Below are 16455 nucleotides of genomic sequence, written 5' to 3'. Positions count from 1 at the left end.
CTGCTCAGCAACAAAGTTCACTTGGTGATCCTGGATTAGTCACCATCTCCCAACCTAACCTGCCACACAAGGTGGCTGAGAGGACAAACTGTGAGGCGATTATGATTTTGCTTGCACAATTGGCTTTGTATGGCTGTGCCAGAGTTAAGTTGCCTTGCTGCAGCTGTTTTACTGCTGCGCTAAATTGGGATTGGGTGTTTTTATTTGTTTTATCATTTTACTGAACATTGCTTTCATGAGGCAGCCGACAATTGTATCATACAAATAAATGGGAGAGAAGAGAAAACAGGTATGCTGCCTTTAGCTCCTTGAGGGAAAAGTAGCATAGGAACAAAATTAATGTGTGAAGCAAAGTGGCATTCTCCCATCTCCCCACGCTTAGAGGACCTGCCCTTAGTTCTGTTTCATTTGGATTATTTTTTTCCTCAAAGAAACATATATTTTACTGTTAATTTTTCAACAAATAATAATTGTGCACACAAAATATCCATTTACAATCCAGGTGCTGCATTTTCCATTTACAGAACAGGCTAAAGCTTTTACAGATCTACTAGAAACGAGTCTCTCTCTCTCTTTTGCATATGTTCACAATATTCCCCAAAATATATATGATTCAGCATTTTACTGTTTTTTATTACACATAATAAAGGGGATTTAACACACACACACACACACACACACACACACACACACACACACACACACACACACACACACCAGACAACTCTAGCACTCTGCAGGATCAGAAGAGTGCAACCCTCAGAAGTATGTCCAGCTGAACTTACTCCCAAGCAAGGGTGCATATTGATGCAATCTTACACTTTGCACCCAAAGCAAAGGTGGGTCCTGGAAATGAGGAGGAAATTGGAAACAGGACGCCAGCTGCCTTCCACCCAAACAAAGCAAGTTGTTAGGAAAGCATGACAGTGGCTGGGTGTGTCACAACAGAAAAAAAAGATACATTACTTCATGGGTTGGGCTGAGAGCTCAGCTGCTGCAAAGCTATCTTGTTTTATTAGAGGGGAGTGGGAAGATTTGGCTTAGGGAACAAGATAAACAAACACAAGGTCCACAAACCTAAAACCAACCAACCTATTTTCAGCCAGTTTCAGGGGACAGCCTTGCAATCAACCCTCAGGGTCCTAAGAAGGACCTAGGAACATAGCCACGTGCAACTGGCGTTACACAAGCAGGTAAGAAGTCATTTTCCTGAAGCTTACACACTTTAAAAAAAATTATTAAAGATTTCTTGAATTACAAAGGTGTGTAGAGTGCCACTCATATTTTAACATGTATCATTTTTGCAAATCAGTTTCATTTGTTAAGACGCTAAGAAGAGCTTACACACATTTTTAAGCCACACAATTAACTTTAGTGTTCAATTACTAATTAATTAATTCATCAGATTGCCTTGCTTAAGTCAATTCTATTTGACATACTATTTTCGTCATAAATATTGAGTCAGTGAGGTGTAATGGTTCTGTTATAAGGGGCAGGGTAAGAGGAATTTGCCCCCATGCATTACGAGACTACCAATGTACAGAGAGGGGACAGTTTAGCCAGAGAGAAGCCATTTTCTTGACTTCATGGTTCAAAAGTCAAGAGAAGCCTATTCTGCCGTATCAAGGTAAATTAATCCCCTGCTGACCCAGACAGTTCCTCCAGACCTCTTGGAAAACACACGCACCCTTTTACATAACCCATTGCTAAATCCTGTCTCACACCCACATGGAAACTTGCATAATCGCACCTCCAGCCAGATAACCAAAAACGATAACGATCACCCATTCTCGGAACTTCCACCCTCCCAAATCCCCGCCTGAGGTGCCCTCCCTTGTACTTTTCATGACCCAGATTCAGCTGAACCATGGACCTTTTTAAGATATATATATTTATCCCTAATAAACTATTCCGTTGTTCCTTTAGTAATGTTATGGTGTCCTCTATCATGTTACCCGATGCATCTCCCTATTCTCTACTCTGTATGAAACTGTATCTATTTACGAAACCGCAATAATATAACCTTGCACTGATACCTTGAACCTTTCTATCAAATTGTACCTGTTTAAAAAATCCTGCCATCCTGAAGAATTAATTGTTTGACTCTACTATTTGCAAAGGTTTCCACTTATGCACCCTTCTAAGCTTTTAGTTCGTTGTCCTTGATAAAATGTTATAAGCTGTCAAACATCGCTCTGAACTGTGAACGTTTTACCGCTGTTAGAATTGTATCCTCTCTATGTATTATTAGTTACTGTATAATATCTTCTTCTTCTTTAACTTTAAGTGTAGTCTTTTCTCTCTATTGCAAACGTTGAATATTTGTATAAACTTTGTTGCAAGTTAATAGGCACCTCTGTGGCACAACATATTTTACGGACTGTTTCCACTTCTTCTTGATACCACACTGCCACCTAGCCAGTCTAAAAGAGCACGACTCAAATACACACTTTCAGTGAGAACAACAATTTTATTTGATAAACAGGTGTTATCAACAATCTTCCCACATCCGCAGAGTCTTCCTGTCAAACAATAAGGAGACATGCATAATCATTACCTGGACTATCACCATGATATCTTACATCAAGAATTCCATCAACCCCTTTGTCCTCTCGCGATTACCCCCTCCCAGAACCCATTTCCCCACCTTTTATGCAATTCTGTACTATTGGAAATGAAACCTATAAATTTGTGAAGCTTCCTTTGTTCGGGGTCCCTTCACTTCAACTTGCTTGTGTGGACGGATCGCTATTGCAATAGCTTTATTATTTAATTAATAAAGTACCTTGCTTCGTACGTCCTGGTTTGGCCTCTGTTATTTGGTAGGCAGGAGACGCTCAAACTTCGTCTGCCTGCCAGGATACCTGGACTCTTCCTGGGTCAAGGATCCACTTAATTCTAGGACCGTGTAGCTCTACAAATTTTTACAACAGTTTGGCGACCACTTCGGGGACCCAGTTTTGCCTTGAGCTCCGGGTTCACTGAGGAAGGGGAGCCCAGCGCGCCCTTGCCTCTTTTGCAGGGGGGTAAACCAACCTCAGGACCCGAGGCGCTTGGTAGTAATTGAGAGTCCAAGCGGGACCCCCAGGACGAAGCAACGTTTAAAGGGACAAGGCTGTTTTTTCTTCAGGAACCAGTGGGAAGCTGGAGACAACGGGATTCGACTGAAAGGATCGGTCGTGAGTATTAAAAGGGGACACGCGGTGGGCTGATTACTGCAGCAACTAAAATTCTAAAACTTCACTCTTCACTGTTCTCTCCTTTTCTGTTTCTTATCTTGGGCTCTAGTTGCAGCTAAGCTGTAAAGGCATAAGGGATAAAGAAGAATTAGAGCCTTTGGGATCCGTCCTTTCGTTAAACGAAATACCCAGAAGGACGGACCCAGCTCGCTCCTGCCAATCTGCGCAGGAGTTCTGAGCAATCTACCCAACCTTTTTTCCGTATTCCTCTGCTCTTAATCTTCGGGTGAAGCCGCCCCTAGACACCCCCGATCCCCACCGGGAAGTGACGGGGTTGTTCTAGATCGCAAGGTCACCCGTTCTTTTCAAAAAACCTTCCTTCCAAGGCTAACCACCCGGCATTGCGTGGGCAAGCGTCCAGGGCAGGTAGTCTTTCTATTAGATTGTAAGAGGCAGGAAAGTTGCTGCAGGACCCTAGGCAATTGATGACCAGAAGGGGGTCCTTAGGTATCTAGCTGCACCAGGCCGCCTAGTAGTTAGTGCACGCGAATGGCAGGCAGGAACACCACAAGGACGTGGGGGTGAGTCATAGACTCGGGAAGTTAAGAGTGTCCAGGAACAGGGTCGGGGACCCAGAACTGCAGTATAAAGAGCCAGAATAAACATGGGTGCGCATAATTCAAAGGAATTCCTGTCCCAGACTCCCAGCCGTGGCAAAGCTCAATGGAAGCTTCGCCAAAGTGGGGACTCTGAGGATGAAAGCCCATTACAATTCATATTCGAACATTGGCATGAATTACCTGGGGTGGAAAAACTTGACAAAAATCGGCTAAAAAGACTCTGTCAGAAAGACTGGATCCGCGTCACTGCGGACCATCCAGAGGGGGAAAAATGGATCCCGAGAGGTTCCCTTAATGCCCAGCGAATCTCTGCACTAAGAATAACACTGGAAGACCAATACCCCTTGCAAATTCGATATCTCAACTTATTTGAAAAGGCAAAAATCCTTCTTAAAGGGACTGAAGGTCCAACAGCCCCACAAATGCCAGTAATAACGGAAAGGAGTTCAAGACCCCCACCGTACCAGGAAACAATTATAGAAGAGCCGGTAGACCAGCTCTGCAGCCCTGCCGAAGCCCCGGCACCATCTCCTTCTAACGCAAACAGACAACGGGAGGCTGAGGTCCAAGACTCCCGGAGTGCAGTGGAGGGCGGATCTGTAACTCCTGCCATGCCTAGTCTAAGTCCAGCACCTCAGGGCAACCTCGAAGCCCGAATTCCTGCTGAAGTACCCCCCCAGCTAAGTCCTGTTGCTAGCAGAACTCGTAGTCGTGACCCAGAAACCAATTTAGTGGAGCAACTAGTGACAGTTTTATCGGAATTAAAGGGATCGTCCACAAAGGAAAGAGACCCCATAGAAAAGGAACCAGAGGCTACCGAGAAAACCCAGGGACAATATCCCTTAAGGTCAGTCCCAGTTTCAGATGGGACGAACTTCGTCTATTCCCATGTTCCCTTTTTAACCTCAGACCTACTGAATTGGGCTCAGCAGATGTCGACCTTAAAAGACAATCCTGACATGTGCTATCGTAAAATTGCCATTATTTTTTCTACTCATAATCCCTCCTGGGCAGACGTACACATGCTCCTGAATGGTCTTTTTAATGAGCCCGAACGGGAGGAGATTTTAGAGAAAGCAACAGAAGCCCTAAAATTACCTGATGTCCAACTCAATAAACCTGCAGGGATCGAGCCTCTAACTGCAGCCCAACTTAGAACCGAACCAGAATGGGACTATAACACCACGCCTGGGATTTGGTATCTGAAGGCGTTTCGAAAAGCCATCTTACATGGGATAAGGCTCGCGGGAAAAAAATCTACAAATTGGACTAAGATCAGGGAGGTAACCCAAGAACCTGATGAAACTCCCACCGCCTTCTATACCAGGCTAATAACCGCCTTTCGAACATGGGGGGGGATCGATCCTGATACCCCAGACAACCAAGTAGTGGTGAAAAGCTTCTTTAAAGACCAAGCTTGTCCAGACATCAGAAAATTCCTCTCCCTCCGAGTAGCCTATGAAGGGAAACCCATGAGTGAGATCCTCGGGCTTGCGAAAACCATTTATGATGGAAGGGATGAGAAAAAGAAAAAGGAGGCAAGGAAGGAAAAGGAGGACGATGCTAGAGTCCTCGCCTTGGCTTTGAGTGCAGCCAGTACCGCATATAACCCCCAACCTAGTTACCCCTTCAGAAATTCAAAGGCTCCCACACAACCTAGAGGGATGAACGCACATGCAAATCGACAAGCCTCTCCTTACCAAAGGGCTAACAATGTCCAGCATCGAGAGACCACCTCTCAATGCTTTTTCTGCAATCAAATAGGGCATTTCAAGCGAAATTGTCCATTATTCTTAAATACCGTGGCACCAAAACCAGCTCTAGGGATGGGATCCAATGCAGCACAAAACCCTAACCCGATAGCGCCAAACCCTTTCCAGAATCAGCGCCCATTCCAACTACCGCTGGAATTTAACCAGGAGCAAATGCAACCCACTCTTAATTCAGAGACTAACCAATGACAATTAAACGGGGATCCTTCAAACCTTGCCCTGGTATGCCCGACAATTGCCTTATCAGCCCATGACCCCATATGCACAATCACCATAGATGGCCATGAGTATCAGTGTTTACTAGATACAGGGGCAACTTTCTCAACTTTAAACGACAGTCATCTGAGGTCCAGTCAGCAAAAACAACGTATAATGGGCATTGATGGGATCCCCAGGACATGCGCTCTTTCAGAGCCAGCGAAAGTAACGATAGGGCCCCTGACTGCTGAGCACTCATTTCTACTGACCCCGAGCCCTGTCAACCTACTAGGGCGAGACCTACTATGTAAATTACAGGCAACTATAACTTGCAGCACTGAGGGTATCTACCTCCACATGCCAGAAGAGGCGGCAGTCTCCTTTCAAGGCATTTTAAAGGAAGAAAACCTAACTGATTTAGAAATACCAACCCCTCTGATTGACAAGGTACCAGTTCACCTATGGGGAAATACTAATACCTCTGTGGGACTCTTAAAATCGGCAGATCCCGTTGTTATTAAATACCGCACCGATGTCCCATACCCCTCCATCAAACAGTACCCCTTGCCGCAGGAGGCAATAGAAGGATTGAGGCCAATGATACAGGATTTTATGGATCAAGGCATCCTTGTTCCCTGCGTCAGCCCATGCAATAGTCCACTCCTGCCGGTACGCAAGCCATCACCCCCGGGTGCCCCAGTTAAATACAGGCTTGTCCAAGACCTCAGAATTATCAACAACTTTGTGATACCCCGCCACGCCATCACCGCCAACCCTAATACAATTTTGACCGGAATCCCACCAGATAGTACATATTTCAGTGTCATTGATTTATGCTCCGCCTTCTTTTCCATAAGAGTGCATGAGAAAAGCCAATTTCTGTTCGCCTTTACGTGGGAAAAAGGACAGCTGACTTGGACTAGACTCCCACAGGGATATGTAGAGAGCCCAACAATTTTTGCTTGTGCATTGCATAGGGACCTACAAGACCTCTCCTTTCCTGCTGGCTCCTCCCTTTTAATATATGTAGATGACTTGATAATTTGCTCCACCTCCGCAACTAATTGCCACATGGACACCGTCCATCTACTAACCGCCCTTGCCGACAAGGGCCACAAGGTCTCACCAAAAAAACTACAATATTGCCAAACTGAAGTAAAATACTTGGGCCACATAATTGGCCACGGAACAAGAGCTTTGACAACTGAAAGAGTAGATGCTATAGCTAAGGTTCCCCTGCCAAAGACCAAGAAACAGCTCCGCGGGTTTCTAGGAATGAGCGGATTTTGCAGGTCATGGATCCCAGGGTATGGAGAATTAACCAAACCCCTTGTAAAGATGACTAATAAGGACGAACCAGAACCCCTTGAATGGTCCAAAGAAAGCCTACAAAATTTTGAAACTATCAAAAGGGAACTGAGGTCCGCTCCAGCCTTAGGATTGCCAGACTACCGTCTCCCCTTTTCGCTGTTCGTGCATGAACAGAAAGGGGTAGCCTCCGGAGTTCTGACACAAACCTTCAGAGGCCAGGAACGTCCTGTCGCCTACTACAGTATTCAATTAGACCCGGTAGCTAAGGGGACTGTAGGTTGCCTCAGGGCGATTGCTGCCGCTGCGGAATTAGTGGACAGAGCCCTAGAAATCGTTCAAAATCAAGAACTAATCCTAAATGTACCACATGCTGTAGCCACCTTGTTAAACTTACGAAACTGTCAACATTTTAGTAACGAACGACTAAATCAGTACGAAGCTGCCCTGCTCACACCATCCAACGTGCGCATTAAAAGAGTCAATACCCTAAATCCAGCCACCCTACTGCCTCTGCCCGACGACGGGACCCCCCATCACGATTGCACCTTAGCAGTCCGCTTGGCCGAAAGGCCACGGGAAGATTTAGACCACCTTCCCTTGGAAAACCCAGATATCTCAATCTTTACAGATGGAAGTTCCAAGGTCGTGGCTGGAACAAGACAAACTGGGTACGCTGTGGTAACACACGACACCATCCTAGAAGCTGCACCTATAAACCCGCGCTACAGTGCGCAGGCAGCTGAGCTTATTGCCCTTATCAGAGCTTGCGAATTGAGTGAAGGCAAGCGCGTAAATATCTATACTGATTCCAAATATTGTTTCGGACTGGTACACGCTACGGGTACCCTCTGGAAACAGAGGGGATTCCTAACAGCTGCAGGAACACAAATCTCTCACGCACCGCTAGTGAAAAGACTAATGGACTCCATACATTTCCCGAAGGCCATCTCAGTAATACACTGCAAAGCACACACAAATGGCACGGACTTTGTCTCCTTAGGGAATAGTATTGCGGACGCCGCTGCCCAGAAGGCAGCGGCCATGAGAGGGGAAATGTATGAAAATGAATTTCAAGCCATCTTAGTTCCAGCCGATGTAGACTTCAATCGAATGTATCGCACCGCTAGTGTAGAAGAAATAAGCTCATGGCAACAACTGGGGGCACACCAAAGGGACAATGCGTGGGTTTTGCCGGACGGACGTCTAGCAATGCCTAAAGCCTGGGTACCCCGCCACCTCCGGGTTTTACACAATTTCACACACTGGGGAGCAAACCGCCTAGCAGACAGCATCCTTAGGCATTGGTATGCCCCAGGTGCACACCAATTTGCGAAGGCAGTATCCAAAAATTGCACCATCTGCGCCGGATTCAACCCAAAACAAGAACCACGCAAACCACCAGGGTCTAGACCTTGGGCATATATACCCTTTGAAAGCCTACAACTAGATTTTGCAGAACTCCCGAACTGTATGGGGTTTAAACAATTACTTGTCATAACAGACCGACTTTCAGGTTGGCCAGAAGCTTTTCCATGCAAACGAGCAAATGCTCAAACCGTTGCCAAAATCCTCATGCAGGAAATAATTCCCAGATACGGAGTTCCACGTCGATTAGACTCTGACCGTGGGACACATTTCGCTGCAGAGGTAGTTCAGTCTGTCACCAAGGCATTTGGAATTAAATGGGAACTCCACACCCCGTACCATCCGGCCTCTTCAGGTCAGACGGAGCGGATGAATGGACTTATAAAAACCCAATTGGGAAAAATCTGTAAGGCTACCGGGCTAAAATGGATAAATGCTCTTCCGTTAGTCCTACATAATATTCGTAGCCAGCCGAGAGGACTCTTGAAACTATCTCCCTATGAACTCCTGTTCGCCAGACCCTCCCCGACTCATACCACCCAACTCCCCGTCTCTGAGCTAGAGACTGGGGAAAACGAACTGACTGTATATGTTACACAATTACAACGACAACTAAAGAAACTACACCATTATGCAGCGACCTGTCAGAATGTTCCCCTTGATGTCGATGCTCACTCCTTCACGCCTGGACAGTGGATTTGGGTTAAAACTTACAGGCGAGCCACCTTACAACCCCAGTGGGAAGGACCCTACCAGATTCTCCTGACGACCCCAACTGCAATCAAGGTCTCTGAACGTTCTGCCTGGATTCATCACACCTTCTGTAAGTCCGCACCAAACCCCAACGACCTGGGTGACGTTGCAAGGACCTCCCCATCTTCCATCAACTCCACCGAAGACACCGTCCCACTCGACAATCCCGCGCCAGCCATCGAATCCCCCCAAGACCCTCCCGAGGAACCCACCTCGATCCCAATAACAGCCAAGGAAGGTGACCAAGGAGACCTGGAGAAGTGGATGTCAAAGATCCTTGTAGTACCTGAACCAGACGACCCAGATCATCCACCCATACGAATGCAGTTCCGGAAACAGAAATGCCACGACACCGGGAGCGGGACCTGAAACCCCAGTTTTTGTTTTACCTTCCCTTTCTCATACCACCTTCCCAAAACCCAACCCAGTTTTCCCACCCTCCTCCCTTATCTTTCTCAAACCCAAAAACCACCACCCCCTCCCTTCCCTAACTGTATCGTGTCTGTCGAGTTCTTTCTTTATTTTTATACAGATTTTCGCCTCTGCCAACCCGTGAGATGGACCGGACCCTGCTCCTGGGATACTGTCTCGCCTTCATCACCTACGTCGCAGCCCAGCAGCTCAATTGTGGAGAAAATCCTTCTGAGTTCTTCTTCCTGGATCATCGGACCGTCGACTCCTCTGACCCTACTTCCTTGAACAACCTTGGAGACTTCAAATTCTGCCTTCCCGGAACTAAGAGGTGGCTACCACATGCCTTTCGACCCCAACTGCGAGGCACCCAAACCTGGGAATTACTTATAAGGTCTGCCTCCTTCTCTATATTGGGACGTGCTTTCTTTACCCTTGACCATTCCTGGAACCGGTTAACTTGCCACAATGGAACTTCTCATCAGACCCAATGGGGCACCACTATTAAGACTTTTGACCCCGCAGAACAAGGACAAGGACTTTGGGGGGAATACACGGACTCTATGCATTATGACTTTTGGACTTATGGATTCATGTGTACCAATCCATCCACTGCTACGACCATTCAAGGTATCTGCGTTCGAAAATTTTGTTGTATATGGGACATAGGGACGGCATCAACCTGGGAAGGAAATAGGTATGTCGAGGGATGGTTACACTCAGTTGGAGGTGGGGCTAGTACGGAATGGGACCATGTAGGACCCCAGAGATGCGGGGGAGTCTCAACTGACCTACACTTACTCCACCGACAGGACCCTTTACAGCCCCTCGGCACTGCCCCTAGAAACGTCAACCTTACAGGACTTCCCTTGCCCCCGCGCATTTCCGATATCTCTGCATGGCAAAGTAATACGTACGTCCAGCTCCTTCAGCGGGCCGCCCATGCCACGAATTTAACTGACTGCTGGATCTGCACCCATATCCCATCCCACATAGAGCAGGGAGTGCCTTTCGTTGCAAACCCCCTCACCCTCCAACAGTATAAGAGTACCTACCTCCTGAACCGGAACCTTACTTTCTTAAAGCCCACTTCACAGTATATATACCTGAGTGGTGAGTCCCAAGGACCCATTTGTAGAGAATTTACAGGAACTGGAAGCCATGTGGGTTCTAGCAAATGCCCCGTTACGATCTTAATAAACCCCGGAGAGGACCTCACCTTAGTCAGGAATCACACGCATTCCCGTTCTTACCCTGATCTCAAGTCTGCCCTGACAGCCGTCTTGTTCCCGTTCATTCAAGAATCACCCATTGACGGTCTCATAGAAGCCTTTAGCACCGGACGAATTGGGAAACCCCTCAGCGGGCTATTCTGGCTCTGTTCCTCCCGAGGTTATACGTGGGTCAGTATTCACATGAGAGGATCCTGCTTCCTCGGCCACATACACCCAGGGTTCCGGGTAACCCAGGACTTACCTACCGGCCGCTTGAGAAACAGGAGGTCCCCGACTACCCCGTTAAAACCTAAGGCAAAGGCAGAGACCTGGCTCCGCGCAGTGTTCCCAGCCTATGGGGCTTTCTCGAACCATATGGACATCTTAAAACTAACGGATATTTTGTTGCGGTTCATCAATGAATCTGAGGCCGCCACGCTAGCAGTGTTAACAGAACTCACTCAGGTCCGATCCCTCTCTATTCAGAACCGCTTGGCTCTTGATCTCCTCCTGTCAGCGCAGGGCGGGACCTGTAAGCTCATCGGGGCGGAGTGCTGTATGTATGTATCCGATCAGACCCTGAATATAACAGCACACCTCCGAGCCATCGATTCCCTAACAAAAGATCTCCACGAGGTGCAGAATGAAGGGGTCTCAGACTGGGATATCTGGTCGTGGCTTCCCAATGCCTCCTGGCTCAGGGAAATCGTGAAAGGCACCCTTTTTCTAGCTCTATCTTTGATCCTCCTCCTTACCTCCCTTTGCTGTTGCCTCCAATGTTTCCCGGCTATGTTAACTCCCCGCAGACAAAAGCCCTCCCCAACCTCCTTTCAAGCTCCGTTATGTCCTTCCCCTGAGTTCCCCGAGATAGTACCGATGTTCCACCTTGGGAGTGGGGAGTACATTACCCCGGTGTGCGGAAATAATTTTTAATTACTTAAAAATTAATCCGCAGAGAGGGGAAATGTTATAAGGGGCAGGGTAAGAGGAATTTGCCCCCATGCATTACGAGACTACCAATGTACAGAGAGGGGACAGTTTAGCCAGAGAGAAGCCATTTTCTTGACTTCATGGTTCAAAAGTCAAGAGAAGCCTATTCTGCCGTATCAAGGTAAATTAATCCCCTGCTGACCCAGACAGTTCCTCCAGACCTCTTGGAAAACACACGCACCCTTTTACATAACCCATTGCTAAATCCTGTCTCACACCCACATGGAAACTTGCATAATCGCACCTCCAGCCAGATAACCAAAAACGATAACGATCACCCATTCTCGGAACTTCCACCCTCCCAAATCCCCGCCTGAGGTGCCCTCCCTTGTACTTTTCATGACCCAGATTCAGCTGAACCATGGACCTTTTTAAGATATATATATTTATCCCTAATAAACTATTCCGTTGTTCCTTTAGTAATGTTATGGTGTCCTCTATCATGTTACCCGATGCATCTCCCTATTCTCTACTCTGTATGAAACTGTATCTATTTACGAAACCGCAATAATATAACCTTGCACTGATACCTTGAACCTTTCTATCAAATTGTACCTGTTTAAAAAATCCTGCCATCCTGAAGAATTAATTGTTTGACTCTACTATTTGCAAAGGTTTCCACTTATGCACCCTTCTAAGCTTTTAGTTCGTTGTCCTTGATAAAATGTTATAAGCTGTCAAACATCGCTCTGAACTGTGAACGTTTTACCGCTGTTAGAATTGTATCCTCTCTATGTATTATTAGTTACTGTATAATATCTTCTTCTTCTTTAACTTTAAGTGTAGTCTTTTCTCTCTATTGCAAACGTTGAATATTTGTATAAACTTTGTTGCAAGTTAATAGGCACCTCTGTGGCACAACATATTTTACGGACTGTTTCCACTTCTTCTTGATACCACACTGCCACCTAGCCAGTCTAAAAGAGCACGACTCAAATACACACTTTCAGTGAGAACAACAATTTTATTTGATAAACAGGTGTTATCAACAATCTTCCCACATCCGCAGAGTCTTCCTGTCAAACAATAAGGAGACATGCATAATCATTACCTGGACTATCACCATGATATCTTACATCAAGAATTCCATCAACCCCTTTGTCCTCTTGCGATTACCCCCTCCCAGAACCCATTTCCCCACCTTTTATGCAATTCTGTACTATTGGAAATGAAACCTATAAATTTGTGAAGCTTCCTTTGTTCGGGGTCCCTTCACTTCAACTTGCTTGTGTGGACGGATCGCTATTGCAATAGCTTTATTATTTAATTAATAAAGTACCTTGCTTCGTACGTCCTGGTTTGGCCTCTGTTATTTGGTAGGCAGGAGACGCTCAAACTTCGTCTGCCTGCCAGGATACCTGGACTCTTCCTGGGTCAAGGATCCACTTAATTCTAGGACCGTGTAGCTCTACAAATTTTTACAACAGTTCGAGTGTTGGGACTGGGAGAATTCCCACTCAGCCATGAAGCTCAGTGGGTGACCTTGGGCCACCCCAAGTCTCTCCGCCTAACCTACCTTGCAGGGTTGTTGTGAAGAAAAATGGAGATGTGGAGAACCATGTACACCATCTGGCCCTTGAGAGGGCAGTCCCCCCCCAGTCTTTTACTGCCTTAAAACAGACAATCCAAATAACAGACAATCAAACTAAGCAAAGCACAATAGCTATCCCTATTAAAAAGCCATATATAGCCACCAGGCATTTGAAAGGGATCTCGTCCCTGGTTTCAGAGGCACATGGCTAAACTGGCACCAGCCATGGCCCACCTGTGCTTGCGACTCTTTCACTGATGTGGGTTGCTGGGGGAGTGAAAGTCATGTGTGCGCTGTTGAAAGCATTGCATGTTGCTACTGCCAAACTCAGCGAGGAGTGATAAGGGTGACTAAAGAAAGCCAGCCAGGGGAGTGGAGAGGGCAGTGGACAAGAAGAGATCGGAAAGAAAAGACTCAAAAATGTAAATAGGGAGAACCAATGGGACGGGAATGCAATGAGACCTGTATAGGGGGAGGTAACAAAGACATGGTGGCCGTCAGAGTGATTTCAACTCTACACCCCTACTTGTGAGGGTGAGGTTAGGGGACAATGCCAAGGGCCATTTCTGGTGAAAGAAAACAACACTTTATTAACAAGGCACAAACATGAACTCTGGACTCGTATTCACTATAGCTGTGAGCAGTGCTTTTTTTCTGGGGGGACGCAGGGGTACCCATACCCCTAAACATCTTGTGAATCTAAGTTTGGCCTCATTGAGGGGCAGTCTTTCAATATGAGTAGGAAAATGTGAGTACCCCTAAACATTTTTTATAGAAAAAAAGCACTGGCTGTGAGTGTAACTTCGTGGAAGGGGGAGGAAGGGGGGACCCCCACCACCACCAGGCTTGACGCAAAACTCCTTTCTGACAGGTGCTGAAATACAGCACCATTTTTTTCTACACTTAGAGCTTTCTGCAAAATTGAGTGGCAAGCTGAAGATAGCAGGCCAAGAGAGAGAGAGTCTTTGAAATTTCACCCTGGCTTGGAGCCTTGGGGATTAGCACTGGTGTATGAAAACAGAACATGAAAGAGAAGCAGCAGAAGAAGAAGGGTAGAAAGTGTGTGCACTGGGGTATGGGAAGAGGTGGTTCTCTCTACCTTTTCATGTGGAATTATTGATTTCCCAGAGGCACTCCTGACTCTCAGGCAAGAAGAATCCACATCTCCCTGTGGGATTGCTTATTAAACACACACACAAATCAATAACATGACAGACAAGCCAGGGAACCGAAGATGAGAGTGATATTGCCATTCCATTCCATCCATTCCATATGGAGGCAAAATATTAGGCTAGGCAGATTTGGTTTCTGCGTGTCTTGAGGCAAGGTTCTTATACTATCTCTTAGTGAGCCTCTTTAAACTGGAAAAAATACCTTGATCCCTCTCATGAGTGACCAGGGGCAAGTACACATAATAATAATAATAATAATAATAATAATAATAATAATAATAATAATAATTTTATTTATACCCCGCCCTTCCCGGTTCAGAAACCCGGGCTCAGGGTGGCTAACAAAAAATTTAAAACACTTAATTGCAATACAACATAAAAGCAGCATAAAATACAATATAAAAGCATGAATAACAATAAAATTCAAAGTTCAAAAATCAATTTGGGAGAAATCCATCCAATAAACATTAGATAGTCACCAGGGCTAGCTGGGTAAATTAGTCCTACTTGGGCCAGCGAGGAGGCCAGGGGAGAATTAGCTGTGGGGTCCCAGAGCAGGTAATCTTCATAAAAAGGGGAGGGGGGAAGAGAAGGGAGATAAAAGATTAGGCTGAGTTCAAATTAAAGGCCAGGAGGAATAGTTCTGTCTTACAGGCCCGGCAGAAGGAGGTTAAATCCTGTAGGGCCCTAGTCTCATTGGACAGGGCATTCCACCAAGTCGGAGCCATCAATGAAAAGGCCCTTAGGGCCCGGGACCTCTAAACTATGGTTATTCATGGACCTTAAGGTCCTCTGCAGAGCATACTAGGAGAGGCGGTCCCGTAAATACGAGGGCCCAAGCCACCAGATTGAGACCACTTTAAATCATTCCACACAGCAGCTGTTTTCACAGGGTAACCCATTTGTGGGTAGTGGCTTGCCGCTATACTGACTGGAGAAGCATACAAATACGTAGTTGGAAAGCTTTGCAGTGGTATCGAAACTCACTCAAGTCACTGCAAACACACCTGGCAACGTGGTCATAACCAGTTTAAGCAGCCTTCATATATTTGTGTCTATGTGCAGATTATACCAGGGACAACATTCTCTGGGTAAGGTCAGAGACAAATGTTAAGTTCATATGCTCTGTTCTCATGTACAGCTTCACTTTCGGTCTCAGTTTAGTATTACCAGTAGGTTGGAGCAGTGTCTAAACCGGCAAATTATTGTTAACACTTCAAAACTTGATTGCCAGCTGGAATTGGAGAACAAGCTCTAACCATAGTTTGCAGATTTAGATATCACAGCAAACAATGGTTAGCACTAAACTTCAAACCGATCAGGAAGTCATGTGCAAAACGTACAGATGGAGGTAGCTGAGGAGCCAATGGCTCATTTCTAATCCACCAAATCATGCTCTAGTACAGGCACCCCCAAACTTCGGCCCTCCCCTCCAGATGTTTTGGACTACAATTCCCATTTTCCCTGACCAATGGTCCTGTTAGCTAGGGATCATGGGAGTTGTAGGCCAAAACATTTGGAGGGCCGCAGTTTGAGGAAGCCTGCTCTTGTAGTTCAACTGAACCAAGGTATATGGCAAGCTTTGTACATTGCCTGTCCTAGACCAGAAGAAACATAGGAAGCTGCCTTATACCAAATCAGACTCCTTAGTCCATTTAGCTCAGCACTGTCTACACCAGGCATCCCCAAACTGCGGCCCTCCAGATGTTTTGGCCTACAACTCCCATGATCCCTAGCTAACAGGACCAGTGGTCGGGGAGGATGGGAATTGTAGTCCAAAACATCTGGAGGGTCGAAGTTTGGGGATGCCTGGTCTACACTGACTGGCAGCAATTCTCCAAGGTTTCAGACAGGGAAGCAGGTCCCTCTAACTCTATTATTGGCATATACTTGGGAAACAAAAAAACTTATACAAGTGGAAAATCCCTGTATTTGACAC

The 16455-nt window shown here is 46.2% G+C and overlaps 2 protein-coding genes and 1 long non-coding RNA gene across 4 annotated transcripts in view; 1 reads left to right on the top strand and 2 right to left on the bottom strand.

The window, feature by feature from the left end:
* Positions 1-16455, bottom strand: part of SH3PXD2A (SH3 and PX domains 2A) — a 267552-nt gene that overhangs the window by 193523 nt on the left and 57574 nt on the right. The window lies entirely within an intron of this gene.
* On the top strand, positions 2925-13103 carry LOC148685678 (uncharacterized). The gene is made up of 2 exons (XM_088669625.1): positions 2925-3179; positions 9731-13103. The coding sequence occupies exon 2, from the start codon at positions 9756-9758 to the stop codon at positions 11754-11756; it is 2001 nt and encodes a 666-aa protein (XP_088525751.1). The 5' UTR covers positions 2925-3179; positions 9731-9755; the 3' UTR covers positions 11757-13103.
* LOC148685677 (uncharacterized) lies at positions 12755-14492 on the bottom strand. Its single transcript, XR_015950004.1, has 2 exons — positions 13093-14492; positions 12755-12829 (listed from the first exon to the last, which is right to left on the bottom strand). It is a non-coding gene; the product is annotated as an uncharacterized LOC148685677 (long non-coding RNA).

The sequence above is a fragment of the Zootoca vivipara genome, chromosome 5 (genome assembly GCF_965207765.1).
Source record: "Zootoca vivipara chromosome 5, rZooViv2.hap1.1, whole genome shotgun sequence".
Classification (NCBI taxonomy): domain Eukaryota; kingdom Metazoa; phylum Chordata; class Lepidosauria; order Squamata; family Lacertidae; genus Zootoca; species Zootoca vivipara.
The sequence above is the reverse complement of the archived record's forward strand: the minus strand, read 5'-3'. Positions and strand labels throughout refer to the sequence as shown.